Source organism: Agelaius phoeniceus, chromosome 5 (genome assembly GCF_051311805.1).
Source record: "Agelaius phoeniceus isolate bAgePho1 chromosome 5, bAgePho1.hap1, whole genome shotgun sequence".
NCBI classification, from domain to species: domain Eukaryota; kingdom Metazoa; phylum Chordata; class Aves; order Passeriformes; family Icteridae; genus Agelaius; species Agelaius phoeniceus.
The window spans coordinates 59006769-59020650 of record NC_135269.1 but is presented as its reverse complement, the minus strand read 5'-3'; the positions used below and the strand labels follow the sequence as shown (position 1 = coordinate 59020650).

Here is a 13882-nt window from a genome sequence, read left to right as displayed (position 1 = left end):
TATGATTGTTTAATGATTGTTTGGATAATGGATATAATTATTGTTTCATTGTAACAAGAATCATGAGAAATTATGTTTGGGGGGTTTGATGGAAATTACAAGAATCCATGCTTGGATTAAATCAATGTATACAATAGAACAATATAAATTTAATAATTAATATGTAGTTATATAATGATAAGGGAATGAAAACACGTCCATCCCGAACCCATGTCAGGTCAGATTTGGGTCTGTACCCCGACACCAGAGCTCTTCAATAAAAGCACCTGCATACAATCATTGCATGATTATGTGTTCCTGAGCACTAACAGAACAGCCCTGCTTTGAGTCACTCATACAGCAGTTAAACGGGAAGCTTACGGAGGCAGGGCTGAGGATCTGAGATGGCTTTGAGTGGATCCTGGTAGAAGGAAGGTTTGCAGGTGTCGCAGTGCTGGCCGGTGGTGTTGTCCTGGCAGTCCTCACAAACGCCACCGCTGACCCCGCCGCTGGCCTGGTACACGGCCATGTCAAAGTGGCACCTGCTGGAGTGGCTGTTGCAGTTACAACCTGAAGCCAAAGCAACACAGGGGGTGTTTCACACCATGGAAATGCTGTGCTCTGGCGACATTGCTGTCCACACTTAACACAGCGTTACTGGCTACTTGTATGGTTTCAGTGCCCAGCAAGATTATTCCCAGGCCTTGTGTGTTACAGCTGGGGGAAAAAAAATTGGAGTTTTCAGACAGAACTGTATCCTAAACTTGGAAATGCAGGTAAGTGTGTTTGATATGCAGTGGGGAACACTGCTTTGCTGAAGAAATCTCTAGCTAAATATTTTTTACAGATCCTAATATACTATTCTTGTGTATACTGCATCATTCATTACTGTGGAAATGAATAATTTAGCCTTATCTAAATTCTTTCACTCACATGGAAAACACTGTGCAAACCAATGAATGATCTTTTTTGGATTAGCTGCTTTTTCTCCTCTTTATTGTTTTTGTTTTTTTGGTTTTTTTTTGTTTTTTTGTTTTTTTTGTTTTTTTTCCTGTATGAAGAATAAGAACATGAAACAGCTCTTCCTCTTGTAGGATAACACCGCACCTGTGAATGCGGGAATCTGTTTTTCTGGATGAGGCATGAAAAAGACTCCCTTCCAGAAACTTGGCCATCCCCTTATGGATTGGACTAGGATTGTGCTACACCCACTCCTGGCTATTAAAAAGGAAAATATCATGTTTGAGTTACGTTTGCAAGCATTATCTTGTGTCCCTTCAGCTGGCCTCCAGGGAGCATCATTGTAGAAATCTTTACATCTTTCACAAGAGAAACCTTCAGTGTTATGGTGGCAAATACATCTCCCATGGACCTGTAATGTGGTGAGAACAGAGAGCAGGTAAGGTGACAAAAAGAGAGGAGAGGAGAGGAGAGGAGAGGAGAGGAGAGGAGAGGAGAGGAGAGGAGAGGAGAGGAGAGGAGAGGAGAGGAGAGGAGAGGAGAGGAGAGGAGAGGAGAGGAGAGGAGAGGAGAGGAGAGGAGAGGAGAGGAGAGGAGAGGAGAGGAGAGGAGAGGAGAGGAGAGGAGAGGAGAGGAGAGGAGAGGAGAGGAGAGGAGAGGAGAGGAGAGGAGAGGAGAGATATTTGCTTAATGTATGTCAGCAAGATCAGGAAAATTTGAAGCTCTTTGGCTCCCTCAGCTGACATAATTTTCAATTATTTGAGTAAAGGATCTAGAGAATGCCTCCAGACATTAACCAAATAGTTTTAAAGCCACTGAGCAACATTTAGAAAAAAATTACTTAGAGAGATTTCAAAGGAGACATCAACATTTTAGATTATTTCTCTCTCTCCCTATATGTCTTCAGATTGTGATACGTATTTAACAGGAGAAAGAACACTTGTTCCCAGAGGGAAAAAACTGGCAATCACATTACTAGAATTTTTAATAATCCATTTTTCATGGGTTAGCTTTGCATTATCAACTATTCTTTGTGCCAATGCCTCCTCTCCCGCTGCAGAGCCTCTGAGCCCAGCTGGAGTGTGGAATGCACCCAACAAGTGGCCATTCAAGTCTGCACATGCCATAGGCTTCTTACTCCATTACATTTGCACCATTACAGCTCTGGAATTCTGCTGCTATTATCAACATGTCTTGTCCCAGTTGCTTTTGAAACACCACAGTAGTGCCAACAAAGACAGCTTCTGTGCATTCCAACCCCAGGTTTTAAAGGAAGAGTCTGCACTGAAACATTTAACAACTAGCAGTTGCAAATGGCCAATCCAAAGATTATCAGAGATCTTCCTTCAGCTCCCTCCCTCCCTCCATCTCTTCCTTCTCACAAAACACCAATCAAGACTCCCCCTTTTGGAGACAGAGTTAAGGACACACCATCCCGGACTGATGGAAAACATCTCCCCGGAGGTTCTGCATGGAATCACACTGGCTGGCATGGCCATTGCAAAAGCAGCTGCCCCTCACAACCATCTCATAGATGGCATAGTAGTACTTCTCAAGGGGATCACTGTGCCTCCTCCCAAGCAGAGCATCTCCAAGGGTGTGGAGTTTAGTAAAATTGATCCTTAGGTTTGTCAATGTAATGAGATCTGGAAGGAAAGAAGAGAGATCAGGAGCCCAAGTTCAGGCTAAAATGAACAGTATGAAATCTTCAGCTTGAATCAGTCATCCAAGAATTTTCCTATAGTGAAGAAATAATGAAAATGATCCACTATTGGCCAAGATCAGTAATGCCTACAGTGGTAGTGCAGGGACCCACTCCTGGCACACAGCTGCCACTATAGGCATCCTACAGTGTTAGCATCCTACTTGGTATGGCTCTGCATTTTCCCAGCCATTGTCTTCATGGGTCCATGTGTACCTCTGGGACTGCTCTCAAAAAGCAGTATGGATTGGGCCTGAATCCAAAGGGAAAGACAGTTTAGCTTCACAGATGTGCTCTGCAGAGCTTTGCTGTTTGCCCCCAGGGCTAGAGAACAAGACTGGCCCATTTCATTTATTAATACAATGTGTCCCTAAGATCATTAGGTACCTAATTTTCAACATTAGGTACCTAATTTTCATTGACTTACACCAACTGAGCTGTTGACCCTTTTCAGCGTACAAAACAAAAAATTACCAGCAAAGTGTCTCTGGACAAAACACGTAATGTCCATACCTTGGATATATGGCACATATGGATTTTCTATTTCAAAGCTGGGATCCAAGGCTTTTAAAACAACCTGCAAAACAAATCAATAAAGCTCTAAAGATGAGATGAGCAGCCACCAAAGGGATCAAAGGGCAGGCCTCTGCTTTTAGCAGACACAGACAAGAGACCTTCAGTTCCACAAATGATTTGAACTCATACAAACAGACACTTGACCATACCTCGCCTTCAGTGGAGGGCTCAATGTCTGAATATCTTGAATCACAAACAACATCTCCAACACTTTTTGCTGGACCAGAAGAGATGTTGGGGAAAGAAGCTGCACAATCATGTGCAAAATATCTAAACACTTTCCAGGTCTGACCAAAATCGGTAGAGCGCTCAACCAGCATTGCTGCAGGCCGAAAAGTCTGCAAGAAACATTTCAAGAATTACCTAAGTCGGCATTAATAAGACACCTCAGGGGTTGTTGTATTGATATTCCTCTTTGGAGGATGTTAAAATTTTGAATTTGAGAGTTTATAGGCTCATTACAGGTACTGTGATAGTTACAGGGGTCTCTGAAAAAGCTCATTAGAACCTCTCTCTAGCAAAAGGGAAAGGTAACTTTTCATATAGATAAGTGATTACTTTCTAAGTAAGGAAGTTTACCATAACAATTAGGAATTTAGTACAAAAAAAAATTGCAATCATCTGGATCATAATTGATACACAAAAACTGAACTAAATTGAAAGAGCAACTGCAGTTCAGATATGTCCCACATTTTTTGAGTGTAATTTTGCAAAGCATTTTTTCAGTTTTAATTCTTGGCTTTATAGAAAACAGGTTCAGAAGGCACACAAATAGGAAGCTGTTCAGTCTATCCTCCTCCCCCAAGGCAGGATCAACTATAATTTAACAATACTTGACAGATGTTTATCTAACCTGTCCTTACAAACCTCTAAAGATGGAGCTTTCAATGCTCTCTAAGCAGTTTAATCCTGTGGTTAATTAGTGTATAATATTACATAAAAGCTCTGGTAAAAGATGTACCTTAAAGGTCAGGATAAGATGGCTGAATTGGAATAAAGTTTCTAGGTCCAATCTAATGCTGACATGGTCAATGCCTGAAAAGAGAATGAAAATGAAGTGCACAATGTGTACATTGAAGGGGTTGCTGAGACAGTTTTCCCATGGAGGATTTAAAGATGCCTTTTCCAGCAGAGCAGCTAGACCCTTTAGGGCATCCCCTGTGCACAAACCTGTGCCGATGGACCTCTCTCTCTGGGGCAATACAATGTGCTGCCTTCCTGCCACTGTCACCAGCAATGCTGCATGTCACTGAGACTGCAGGAGATGGCTGAAGGTCCTGCTCACATAATTCAGACTGTAAATGATGGTCATGATAGGGTGCTGGGTTTGTGTGTTTCTATATCCAGTTAGGTTTATTTCTTAAAATCCATTCAAATAATTCACTTATTGCTAAGAAAGAAAAAGAGAACTAATAAAATGAGGTGTTTTCTTCATGCTAAACAGAGCTTTTAAACCCTTCTATACTTTCAGATGTGAAATTTGTCATGAGCAGAACTACTGCACCAGACATCTTCCAAAACTGCAACGAATATGGAAAAAAACCTCCAGAGGTCACACACTCCCTGTAGAGAGTGCCAGGAGCTCAGCTGATATCCCCATTGTTCACATCTACATGCACCATCTCAGGAGTCCTCCTGACCAGGCTGTGCATGAGACCCCATTCCAGAAGAAAGATAGAGAGAACAAGGAAAGCTCCTCTCACAGCTGGCCCACAGCTTTATTGGCAGTGGTGTCCAGAGCCAGTGACAGATCCTTGCTAAACTCCATGAAAAAACAAGGCTTATGGATTTTCAGTTGGATACTCAAAATAGAGGTAACATATTATCTTATTTTTCTATGCCTTAATTTCCAACCAGTCAAATGCTTTTCACATAATCACTGTATGTCAAATAAGACAGAGTAAATGTTATTCCTCCTGGCATGTCTTCCCAGAGAAGCTGTAAGGATACTTACAGCTATCTTCATCAATTCTGGGATTGCACACATCCTCAGCAAGTTGCAGAGGACACCAAGCTTAGTGGTGCTGCTGACACCTGTGAAGGATCAGTGACCATCCAGAGGGACCTGAAAAAGCTCGAGAATGGCCCATGGGAATCTGATGAGATTTGTCAAAGCCAAGTGCAAGGTGCTACACCTGGGTTAGGACAACCCCCAGAATCAATACAAGCTTGGGGATGAATGGATCAAGAACAGCCCTGCAGAAAAGGAACTTTGGAATATCAGAATAAGGGAGCTGATAGCCAGGCTTTATTTAATTTTTTTCCTAAAATATTGGTTCTTTTAAAATATTTTTTTAAACAGGTATTTGTAAAGACACACTGTCATTATATTACATCTGTAGGCAAATGTGTATTTTGCCCCAAATGAAAATTCTCTGTCAGGGCAGACACCCTGTGGAAAATATATGGCTTTCATGTATAATCCAGCATTACCACACATCCTCTGGTCAGCTCTTGGGGATGCTGAGTTTAAAACTTGTCCATAGAAACACAGACTTCCTGAATTCTTGTCTTGCTACACACAAATGGGTCTAAATCACTCAGTAGTACCTAATCAAAGAACAGATGCAGGTCTTTGTTCATCTCTTCATGAAGGCAACTTTGTGAAAGCCCATTATGTAAAGAAATCCCACAGTAACATTTGCAGTAATATTTTCTCTAAGGAACTTACCATTTTCTGACTGCCACCACTTCTTTTTCCTTTCAGGCTCAAACGTTGTGATAACATTTTCTACCATGTGACTGTTGTGCTGGGTATAGGGATTATATGGGTATCTGGAATCACAGAGAAAGCATTTCTCTTCAGCCTAGAAAACAAAATGAGCAGAATAAAAGCTTAATTTGGATTCTTCACTAAAAATTAGATGGATGTACATATATTTATGCCATTGCAAGGCTAGAACCTGTCTTGTTGCTCTGGATGCCTGTGCTTTTAGTCACTCAGGCTTTTCATATACAAGCCCAAGAGAACCATCATATGCAGGAAGCATGCACAAAGTAAGGGTTGGTCTTGGTCTTCCCCAGGTACTTTATAAAAATTGCACTTTTCAGTTGTGGAGAAGGGATCTCAGTAAGACCAGGTACCAGGTAAGTAGTTGGTTTGGGATGACACCACCCTCCTGACTGCTGTCAGCATCTTTTGAAGCATAGCAGAACTGGGAAAGTTTAAACCAATGCAAAAAAGGAAAATCAGGGTATCAATACGATACAAGGGTAATATTTGAAGGTGTTACAAGCAGAAGATGAAGGTAGTAATGATTAACTGATATCAACTGAGAGCAAGAAGAGGTGATAAGGTTAATATACTGGGCTGGGAGATAGCCTGTGCTGGGCCACGAGGAGAGCCTGAGCAGCCATGACAGCCAGCAGGGTCTCAGGGAAGTGTTCAGCAGGGTGGGCAGGGGTGGATGCACTGCACAGACATTGCAAGAGACTTGGGCAGAGTATAGTGTGAGGATGCAGGAATAAGCCATAGCAGAAGGTGAGGCCCAAGCTGTGTGCCTGGCTGGTGGGGACAGTGGCAGGAGGAACAGGGGATGACACAGCACCCCAGAGGGAACTGAAGGAGGAGGAATGAGTTCAGTGCCCATGGCTGGGAGACTGGAATGACCCAGAAGGAGATGGGTGGCACACTCAGGATCCACAAGGAATTGAGAATGGTTTTAACGTCTTTGCATTATGAAATCACCTGGGAATTATTTGCATTTAAATAAGTGAAGATATATAGATTTACAGGTATAATTAATGTATTTTAACCATGGTAACTATGTATTATATTCAGTCATTCTATACTACACTTGACAAATGTATGAATGCACGTTTTAGAAGATGAGCAAGAAATGAAAAAAAAAATACTATGTCATCTCATTTCACAAAGCTCTGGTAAAGAGAGCTGAGGTTGTTCAAGCAGTTGGAAGGACCATGCACACTCATACTCTGGTTTTTATAGACATACAATATGACACTAGGGCAACTTATGTTTAAGGTTGCTCCATAAAATCTGCTCCAAAGGACAAGCATGTGCATGTCCATGTCTGGCAGATCCCACTTGCCTCTGAATTGTGCAGCTTTATATTCTCCTCAACACTGAGTGCACTGTCTTTTCTTTTCAAAACATACGTAAGTAGTAAATCCAATCATTGAGCTAAAACCCACTTAACCTAAATTTTAAAAAGAGTAAGACATATCAAAGACTAAAAATTACTTGTAGTGCTTCTTTCCAAACACAAAGCAGTTGAATTTTATTTTTTCCCCATCTGAATCCCAGCTAAATCCTGGCTCTTGGTAGCTTGCCACATTGACTAATACCCACTTTCATGAGTAAGGTTTGCTCTTAAGAAATCTGACACAGGTCATCAGAAGAGGAGAGGAAGAGCTTTGGTTTACAAGATGTAAGATGCAAAACTTCCTGGTATGTCTCCAGCAAAGAATTCAAATGTGCTGGTGAGAAAGCAAATTAAAAGTGAAGTGGCATTCTGATGCACTGTAGGTGCACAACACATTTAAGGCAATCTGATGGAACAGAACACATTGACAAAGGATCTCTCTCTCTCAAGCTCTGCAAAGCAGCAGTTTGTGGTTTTCATCCTCTTCAGGAAAGAGCCACCAGGGGTCAAGATATGTTGAAGCAGCATTAAATCACAGGGATTATTGCAGAACAGCTGCTCCTTTTCATGAGTCTGAATTTACATAATTCAAAGGATAAGTACAGGCAAGTGAAAATACTATTTTTTTTTATTGCTTTTTGATCTCCTCCTAAAAAGCAAGAATAAAAGGCAATCATCCAGCTTTAGGACCAGAAAGAGGATTCAGGCTATTTTAGCAAAGAGATATTTACATTTTGCAGAAAACTGTGGATACAATATGCAACCTGGAGCAGTGCTTGGTTCCATGTCCATACTTTACTCTGCAAATGTGTCACAACATTAAGCTAGAAGGTCATAAACTGTAATTATTTTCAATTGCTTATAAATTAAGCTGTATTTTAACTTCCTCTTCAGCCTAGCCTGTTATTTAGTGACGATATTTCTATTTGTGACAATTCATTAACTCAGTGGGGCCAAGTCCTCCAGGATGTACAACAGGGGAATCCTCATTTCTGCACACCTTCCATATAGCAGTGGTTCCCCCTCCTCACTGCAGCCAGGGAGTGAGAGGCATCCCTCAGGTCAGCCACATTTTGGATCTGCTGACCAACCCACATGACCAAAGCCTGGACCACAGCATTAGGTCTTCCCTTTTCAGAGGCAGCTTTCTGCTCTCAGCAACACTGGCCTCATTTCAGATCAAAAGTGAGGACAGTGTATGGTGTGAATCTCTTAACAGGCTCCTCAGGTCTCAACACCATATGGACATGTCCTCTGGAGAAGGTCCTGCAGCCTGTGGGACCCCTGCACTCACACACAGACCATGGGCTTCACCTCTGGGATCTGAGTGGGAAGAGGACTTGCAGAGCAAAGCTCCTTCAAAAATCCCTGTGCTCAATCCCTGTGCATCTCAGGGAAGTTTCTCCCCCTTGAGAAGATACACATACATCACTATGCAGGCTGTTTGCTGCCAAACCCTCCATATGTGCTGCAGTGAGGCACAGCCTTCCACCAGACTTGGTGTCACACTGTCTGATAATTATTCAGATAACTCCCACAGGAACTTCCCAGTCTGGGCAAATTCCCCATACAGATGAGAATAAGATTAGTAGGAAGAGTGAGGACATGGTTAGTAAGAGGAGTTCAGTTTATTAAAAAAGAAGAGCAAACCAACCTCCAGGTAGCCTAGAATGCAGTACTTCTGAGGGCTGCTCATGCCACAGGTTGACGAGGCTGTCAGTTGCTTGCTGCGGCCCTGGAGGAGGTCCCCAAGGGCTGGGTGGCAGGAGCCAGCCCCACAGTCATGCTGTGCATGCTGGGGCCTTATCAGCACTGAGCATAACAGAAGATCAAAGAAAGATTAAATTGTTTTGTGTAGCCAGCAGTATTCTCCAGACAAAATCATTTAACTCCCAACAAAAGCAGAAAGCTCAATTATCCTTTGCCTGTACCCCTTTTGTCCTTAGTTATACATTTTTTAAAGAACTTGAGTAATGCACACACCAGCTGCAAAATAATAATAAAAAATATAGCTAGCATATTGCAAATCTATGCTAAAACTAAAATTTTCAGCACATTGGCATTTTTACTGAAAAGAAATGTGCCATGAGCAATAATTTATTATGCTTCCCACCCTGACATACCCATTGCCAGCAATCCTACAAAAGAGCATTTCAATTGACTCCGTGAATAGAGACAGATTTGAATTAATTCCACTTATTTCTGTTGAAATAAGTGTTCCAAGTTATAATGGTGGAAATGAGACCAGGATTGATATCAGGGATCCCCCAGATTTTTTTTAATTTGCAGTGAATCCCTAGTCCAGTGTCAGAATCCTGTCAGACCCCATGAAGTGGTAATTAATAAATTAAAAGAGTAATTCTGAATTCTCTGAATAACTGCAGAACTTCTTTGCTTAGCCTGAAATAACTTTCAGTATCTTCCCTTACAGGGCTTTTCTTTTAAACAAGTTCTGTCCTGAAACTCTGCAAAGGAATGGGTACCTTGGAGGCTATATCCATTCAGCTTTACTTGGCTCAACTTGTTAGAAAAGGTGCAGTTAAAAAAACCCTACAACTGATACTTGAAGATCCCACAAAACACCAGAAATACAACTACCACAGTAAAAAATACAGCATTTTATGACAAAATTTCAGTCTAGGGCTCAGGCTATAATTCAAATGATGAGTGACATGACTGTTCAGATGTAAAGCAGTGCCTATGTTTAGTTAGCCTGCTCTTTTTACTTATACAAATCCATGCTGATTATTCATTAGCAGATGTTGATTGCCCCTTTCAGGACCTGAATCAGACTCAATTACAACATGTATGTTTTCTTTGTACTTGAAGATATCATAAGTCATAGGTCCCTCACTGGCAGGAGAGTGGGGAATAAGGATTCACTGTCACGTGTTTCTCAACAGCATTTTCTTAAAAGAAGTGCTTTAACAAACTCTTGGAAAGGTGTGTAAATCATATGATAATATTTCAAAATTGCCCTGAGTACAGTAGCATCTGTACTTACTGAGGTGTATCAGGATGGCCAGCCCCAGCCTCATGCCTCTCCATCAAACTCTGACTGGTACTGCTGCAAGAGAAAAACTGGTCCATCACTTGGTGCTCTTGCTCACCAGGGCACACAGGTGTACTCAGAATTGACTGAATTAATTTCAGCCTTCAGTGAAGTGACAGAGATGTAATAAAGATATAAAGACTAAAAGGAAACCCTGGCTTTGATTTAGTTGTAGAAAAAAAAAATCTCATGATGGAAACTTCAGCACTGAAACTAGGATGAAAGTAGAGAAGCACTTCACAAAGGCTTCCAGAGAAGACCTTGAAAACATATTCACACTTAGTATAAAATACAACCAGAATGCTGTCAGCTAAAATACTACAGTATTCAAACTAAAAAAAAAAAAAATAAATCCAAGTGGATTCAGCAGGAGGGCTGTTTGCATGTTTGCAGAGATCTAGCTCTTTCTCTGGAGGTTCTAGTTTATTTTCATTAATTTAAAAGATAGTCAGAGGTCCTAATGAAGATGCCACTGAGAAATGCCTGATGTCAGGTACTATGAATTTTGTCGGAAATCTGATGTAAGTGCATCTTAATGTTTAGTGAAGAAAACCAGGTAATGTCAGCATTAGTGCAAAAAACTTGTACAGGGGAAAATCAGCATGAGTCCAAAAAAGGTTGATTGTGGCATTATGGCATCCTTCCTCTTCCTATTTACTGGAAGAAAGTGAGACTTGCCAACACAAAACTGTTGGAAAAACAAAAAGGCAGCCATGGGTATAAAAGATAATCCAGTATCCTGCCACCAAGTAGAACTCCCAATCCAAACCTGCCCCCATCTTTGCATCTTCCACCTCTTTCTCCACCTGGAGGAAGCAGTGAGGCTGGTACACCCTGAAACAGTTCCAGCTGCTGGGGCATCCCTGTATGAATGAGCATGGCCCAAGCACCACTTCCCAGCTGTGTTCTTGTTCCTCACAGCCATCACTGTACTGAGTGAGCTTAAATGAAATACACCCCCAGAGTAGTGGGAACATAAAGAAAAGCACCTCAGGTGTTACAGGCTCCATGTGGGCTTGGTGCACCCAGCTCTATTCAGCACATGACACAAGAGCTGTACCTAGATGAGTACTTCAGCAACCAGAGGCAGGGAAAGCTAGCAAGGGTCACCAGGCTTTCATGCTGCTGCAGCTGCTCTCACTTGCCACAACCACAGAGAGCCTGGCATGTGACAGGGAGATGACACTGGTGAGCATCCATGAAGCTGTGCCTGGCTACAGAGAGAACTGGCCACAGATCCACTGTCCGAGGCAAAACTGAGCAAATATTTTCCTCCTGTGTTGGACTTCAAATTTTATACTCTGTCAGAATAATGGGTAGACTCAGAGATGATTTAAGCTGCAACCACTGCCACAGCACTGCAGTGAAATACAGGTGCCTATGGTGAGCAATCTTGGCAGTTACATATCCAATCCCTACCCTAACACTGTGACATGTAACACAAGTGATACTCTCTAAACATCACTCCCTTTTATGGACAAACAAGGACTAGAAAAACCCCAACAAATTTTGGTTCCATGCTTAACAGGAAAATTAAATACTGAAGAGTTCTTACCTGGGTTCCAGGCAGCCAAGTGTCTCAGCTGGGAATGAACAGAGCTGAGTGAGGGAAGCAAGCAAAGGCATACCTGTGCACTTCAGCTGGAGAAGACAGCACATCCCCTGAGGCACCAAGGTGTAGGTGAGAATAAGACCCAGCCTGCAACTTGTCAAAAGCTTGATTTGTGAACTCCTTCTGCTTCTGGCATCAGCAAATATATTCACTGAAAGACAATTGTGACAGGTTAAGTTCATGGCAGAAAAAGTTCATGCAAGTGAAAACAGAAGGCTGGGATTCTTAAAGTGCTGAAAAACAACACCTTGTCTGTTGTTTAATTAAACATCTGTTCAGTTAGTCTGGTTTGAAATCAAATATCAAAGTCTTTATAACTAGTTAGCATCAGAAGTCTAGTGGCCCTGGATTATCTGACCATGGGCTAACAAGGATTCACACAGCAGGAGTGTGAATGGTCTGAAGGGCTGTTTGGGGTTCTGAGGTGACTGCAAACATGCCTGCCAGACAGCTGTGATTACACTTGCAGGGACATATTGAGCCAAATGTGAAATAGTTCAAACTCTGGATCTTCAGTGTGAGCACTATGTTTTTCTCAATTTAAAGCTGAAGACAACACAGCACCTTGAGTCATGGCTTTGCATTTCAGCACAAGTTTTGCCTGTAACTGTCCCCAGCAGCAAGCACAGGACTGCACTGATGTGTGGGGTACAGCACAGTCACAGGCAACACGGTGATGGAGCAGCTCTGAAATAGTGTTCAACAGCTCATGTGCAGAACTGGCCTCTGTTTTCTGGTGTCTGTTGAAACATGTGGCACTGTGATTCCAGTTTTCAGAATGGCAGGTTGCCTTGATACACAATTTTAGAGGTGACATATTTGTTATCAGTTTTCCTCTGACTGTTTGTAAGGCTTAATTCATGATAGTCTGTCAAGCATCATCACACATCCTTAAACAGAAGGTTTTCTATAGGAGCAAAATATGTCTTATAAATTAATCACTGACTTTTCTTTTGGTTGTTCCTATTCTTTTGGAAAAAAATAAAGGTGTGTTCTTTAATCCTATTGCAATGCTCAGTACTAAGTGTCCTCTGCCATTATTATAATTATTAACTCTAGCAGAAATAATTCTTATACTTAATTTTTTTGAAATTATTTTCCTCAAATGCATGTGGAAATTACTTGCGAGAGACTTTTTTCAGGCTGATTTAATCTGCATTTGGTTTGCACTTATGCATGATTAATTATTGTACAGATGGTTTATACTTAGTGGGTTTTGGTATTAGGAAAAAGACTAAATGATATATTAAGATATTAATTTCACTTTTTATGTGCAAGCAATATGTCAAATGTTGCCTGAAAGAGACACATATAACTAAAGAAAGTATTATTACTATGATGCTACTAAATTATAAACTGGTTGACATTTTATTAACGTATTTCATGGGGAATTCAGAATTTGTTACAGAGAAGTTATGTGAGAAGTAAATATCAAGGAAGATTTATTTGCAGAATATAGCCAGTCCTCTGTTCTGATTTATGTAGGACCCCAAGCAAGAAGGAGGTTTTAAACTGCTTGAGGCAGGGATTAAGAAACTTCTTTCTTGCTTCTTTAATCTCTGCACTGGTAAAGGACCTGGATTTATAATGCATCACTCGTCCCATGCTGGCTGGAGGGTAGACAGCACTGGTGTGTGATTTTTCAAGTCATCACATGTCTGAGGGCTGTCATTGCTCAGGCCCAAGGCATATCCTCAGTACACACAAAGGATGGGAACTGTCAGCACTGCAGCATGTATTCCCTTCACAGACACCAACCAGCAGTGAGGGAAGGGGCAGGAGTAGAGCCACTGCTTTAAAATTTCAATACATTTTTCAAGAAATGAAATTATTTGAGCCTAGGACTATTCTTGCTGTATGAAAACTAAGTTTTTAATCTAAACAAATCACTTGGG

General features: G+C 41.5%; 1 protein-coding gene across 1 annotated transcript in view; it reads right to left on the bottom strand.

Annotated features, from left to right (window-relative positions):
- Positions 1-10392, bottom strand: part of LAMB4 (laminin subunit beta 4) — a 41068-nt gene extending 30676 nt beyond the window's left edge. The window contains exons 1-9 of the mRNA XM_054631555.2: positions 10328-10392; positions 8978-9135; positions 5889-6024; positions 4179-4252; positions 3367-3555; positions 3155-3218; positions 2371-2585; positions 1231-1351; positions 361-549 (exon numbers count right to left, since the gene is read on the bottom strand). Coding sequence (XP_054487530.2) covers positions 361-549; positions 1231-1351; positions 2371-2585; positions 3155-3218; positions 3367-3555; positions 4179-4252; positions 5889-6024; positions 8978-9135; positions 10328-10361 — 1180 coding nt within the window. The 5' untranslated portion in view covers positions 10362-10392. The remainder of the gene's footprint in view (positions 1-360; positions 550-1230; positions 1352-2370; positions 2586-3154; positions 3219-3366; positions 3556-4178; positions 4253-5888; positions 6025-8977; positions 9136-10327) is intronic.
- Positions 10393-13882: the final 3490 nt, after the last annotated feature.